General features: G+C 38.5%; 1 protein-coding gene across 1 annotated transcript in view; it reads right to left on the reverse strand.

Annotated features, from left to right (window-relative positions):
- kcnn4 (potassium intermediate/small conductance calcium-activated channel, subfamily N, member 4) overlaps positions 1 to 4311 on the reverse strand; it is a 20032-nt gene extending 15721 nt beyond the window's left edge. The window contains exon 1 of the mRNA XM_037677233.1: positions 3967 to 4311. Coding sequence (XP_037533161.1) covers positions 3967 to 4311 — 345 coding nt within the window. The remainder of the gene's footprint in view (positions 1 to 3966) is intronic.

Here is a 4311-nt window from a genome sequence, read left to right on the forward strand (position 1 = left end):
GATGGATGGATGGATGGATGGATGGATGGATGGATGGATGGATGGATGGATGGATGGATGGATGGATGGATGGATGGATGGATGGATGGATGGATGGATGGATGGATGGATGGATGGATGGATGGACAGATGGATGGACAGATGGATGGACAGATGGATGGACGGATGGATGGACAGATGGATGGACGGACAGTCGAAGGGTCGGTTGGTTGGTTGAAGCAATATGCTTCTACATAAACCTAAAAGTTAAACTCCTAAAATAATGCTAACTGGCTCAGTTCGTATTTTAAAAATAGAGGATGATGTGTCAACATAAAGGTTGTGTAATAATAATGAAATGCCCCACACCAGGATATTCAGTACCAAACATGTGCAGAGAACGCTTTCATATACAGAATGTAAGTGCAAAGAGGCTGCAGAGTTATTGAACAGGTAAATGTTGGGAGCGTCACAGTAGTTTAAGAAATGTTATTTGTCTCTGAGCTGCACTAACTGCCTTATTGTCTTATTCAATCTGACAAAAAGTTGTAAATAGATCATTTGTATTGATCAGAGGGAAAATAGACGATTTCTGCTATTTGGCTGTTTGTGATTCCAGGCTCTTAAAGGAACACGTCTCCAATGCTTTGTTTTCTTATAACTATCAGTTATAAAACCTGTAATATTATGCAAACAAGATTTAAACACATTGAATAAATAAAACAATTTAGTAGTATTATTTTTAATGCAGAAGAATCATTTAAACTTTGTTATCCCCCAAGAACCCTCCTATTCTGAATATTTTGCCAACAACAATATTTTTTGAATACATTTTAGCTTTTAAGGAAGGTCTATGCTGAGTGTATCAGTTATTCTGTTTTATATATAATGTATTTATATGTACAGTCTGTGATTAAATAAAATGCAATTAAATTAATGAAATAATCGAAGTATATTCAATTGTAGGCCATTTCAGACCATTAAAACTTATGATCCATGCAGTATAAGTATCTTCACTGAGTTTTAAAACTGACTGCATATTATGACAGCTATAGTTCTTGTATCAAACTGTATGTTACATCCAAAACAAAAACTACTTAAAATAATGTTTGCCTTTTTTTTTAATGTGCTCCAATTTATATAAAATCAAATTTGAACGTTTATCTGTAACATAAAGTTGATGGTGCTTTCTGAATCCGAATGTGTTGGGGAAAAAAGGGTGACCTGAATGTTCAAAGGAATTTTACACACTTGTGTTTTCTCTGTTGCTTTATGTAAAGAAATTGTGCCATCAATTGTTCATCAAGTGTTTCAGTAGTTCTGGATCATAAATGGAATCAAAAGATTTAACCAAAATCACGTGGCCCCAAAAACTTGGACATTCAGTCCCAGTGTGTGAACGCTGTTTTCAAACATAACAGTATTCCAGTAAATTTAACGGCAAGATGACAGGAGGTTGCATCTAATCCGTACAATCAGAAATGCACACTCCTGGCTAAAAGCACAGCCCAAATCAGGAAGGAGAAACTTTTTAGTCTGGCCATGAAAACACCATAATTATAAACTAAATGATGTGGAAAGATAGCCCGGAGTGCTGTTAGCAATCTTGCTGCAGGGGGAAGAGGTGAAATGTGGAAAAATGTTCCATAAATAGCCACGATTTCAATCATAATCATTTAAAGGTATGCTTGAATGAAGCTTTGGAAGTTGTTGACAATGGTGATAAACTGTAGCCCCAAAATGTTATTCTAAATACTGCAAAAGTTTTATTTTTTAGGGAATAATTTGCCACAAATCAACTACATTTTGAAACTCATGGTCATCTTGTGAAGTGTAAAGACAAATGCTCAAACAATGTTTGAACTGGTGGCGCCGCGTCTTAAAAATAATGTGCTTTAACTGCACCACTGATTACGTTTCCAGTGCATCAGCATTTCCATGGCTTCAAAGATTTACTCCTTCCATTTTGGGTGAGGCCGATTGGACAGCACCTGTTCTCTGTTCATGTTTGTAACCTGGAAAAGAACAGAGCTGTTTCTGCCAGCGCTGTTAACTGCACCAGGTCCAAGGCAATCATAAGCAGTGCTTCCCTCAGTCTGTCAGAGGAGTGTGCCTGATGTTTTTTCTGGAAACGAGGGGCCCTATTTGACGCTGTAATCAATCACCGGCAGTTCATTGTGAAGGAGCGCAGCTTGCACGAGAACTTTTTTCCACATGTCGAACTGGTGTGTGCGGTTAGAAGTCATGGAAGAAGTTATTAATTGGTTGATTGCGTGGCCTGTAATTGCGATCCACTGAGATCTGCGCGTTAATGTCATGAGTCTGTGCTACTAAACTGTGGATCTGGAAATGGAGCTGCTAATCAGTCGGTCAGAGGGGGTCAAAGCCCAGGTGCAGAGTCTGCTGCAAAGATGGAAGAGTTTTGTGTTGTTTGCTAATTAGGAAAGTTAAAAACGACAGAAATAAGTGCGGAATTGAAGTTTTTATTCCTAATATAGCCTGTTTTGATGCTTAAATGTGTCAAAAAATAGTAGACAGCATGAGTTAACATATATTCAAGACTAAAGTAAAAGTACTTGTATGAAAATATAAGAAAAACTAAACAACACAGGTGTTTCACAATGCAGCTTCACTTTAATAGTTCATAAATTTTCTAGTGGTGTAATGTGGAAAGGTTACGAACAATTAATATCTTACCTGTTTCAGATAATGTTTAAATGACCTGTTTGCAAAACAAAAACAACTGAATTCTGACCTGGCTGATGAGCCAATAGTCCAAATGATGCCAATTAAAATGCTGCCATCTTTAAGTAATTCCAGTCTAAACACTTCAAAGTGGTTTGTGCAAATGCTTTTTATATACCTATACACCACTGCCAAGCTCAAATTACATGGTTATGTATATTTAATGTTATAGCTTTTTACGTGTGCAAATGTAAATAACTATAAAATAATGGTTGTAAACACTGCTAATGATTACCTTGGACCTGGTGCAGTTAACAGTGCTGGCAAAAACAGCTCTTTTCTTTTCCAGGTTACAAACATGAACAATGAAAAAAAGCAACTTTTGTGGCACTTCTGGTGTAGCCTGGCATACTTCCAGCAGCAATTCCATAACATCCCTGCCAGAATAACAGAGTATGTGGCAAAATGTACAGCAGTGTAAAAGTTTTAAACAATGTTTGCATGGATAACAATGAGATTTTTAAGATGGCAGCAATCCATGTTGGTCTTGGTCCAGCTCTGACTAGCTGTTAGCTCCTCAGTTTGGTAAGAATTAAACTGTCTCAAAACTGGGGATGTGCAAAGAGATATCTGTAACAGGTAAGATGCTTTTTAGTTATTTCCCCATAAATATATATATTCTTCAAGATGTCAAGCATAAGTTTTTATTTATTTATGTATTTATTTGATAGTTTGTTAGTTTCTGAACTTATTATCTGATGAGTTAAATAATTTCCCTTAAAATGTTTCAGCCAGCTGATACACTGAGATAAATTATTTTATAAGTCAATGATGTTCAATCATAGGTCCTCGATTGTGCATGTTTCACCCAGACGTCTAGAAGTTTCACTGCTTTGACACACCTGCCTTTAATGAAGAAGGGATGAGCAGACTTCTGCAGAACTTAAGAGCTGGGAAGCAAAAGAGGTATAGGATATTGGTCCTGAGGACCAGGACTGGGCACCACTGGTGGATGCTTACTATTTTTTGCAGGTGTACGCAAACGTTCAATTTCCCACCTTTTGCAAACAGAACAAAAAAATTGCAATGACATAATCTCAAATTCAAGGACCACATATTTATACAGAGGAAACAAAAAAGGCGCGTGCTTCTTTTTTCAGCTGATCTTGTGACATAAAGCCAAATAAACTAAGTGCGTGTTTGGAAATAGCCTATAATCACATCTTCTACACTGGATCAACAAGTCTGACTGGATCAACTTCCCAAGAAATGTTTGACAATAACTTGGTAACACCTACATACCTCTATAACATAGGAGCATATTTCGGCGTGGATGATCATCAGCAGAATCCCGAGCAGAGCGGTGCTCAGCGCCAGCGCGCACAGCCGCTTTTTGTCCTCTATTAAAAACTTTCTGTCTCGAAGTCTGTGGAGGTTGTCCCCCTCTACGTGCCTCTTCCCAGACAGCGTCTGCGGCATGGACACCTCAGCAGACACCCCGCAGTTTCGATTGATCACATCATAATCCAGTTTGGAGTCGTCGCGCAGGCTGCGACTCGACCTCTCCATCTCCAGAGCGCACACGAGGCTTCCGACCTCAGCCTCTCCAGTCCCCCCTGAGATGTCCCCCCGAGATGGGAACGGCAT

This window comes from Nematolebias whitei, chromosome 5 (genome assembly GCF_014905685.2).
Source record: "Nematolebias whitei isolate Nwh7 chromosome 5, NemWhi1, whole genome shotgun sequence".
In the NCBI taxonomy this organism is placed as follows: Eukaryota; Metazoa; Chordata; class Actinopteri; order Cyprinodontiformes; family Rivulidae; genus Nematolebias; species Nematolebias whitei.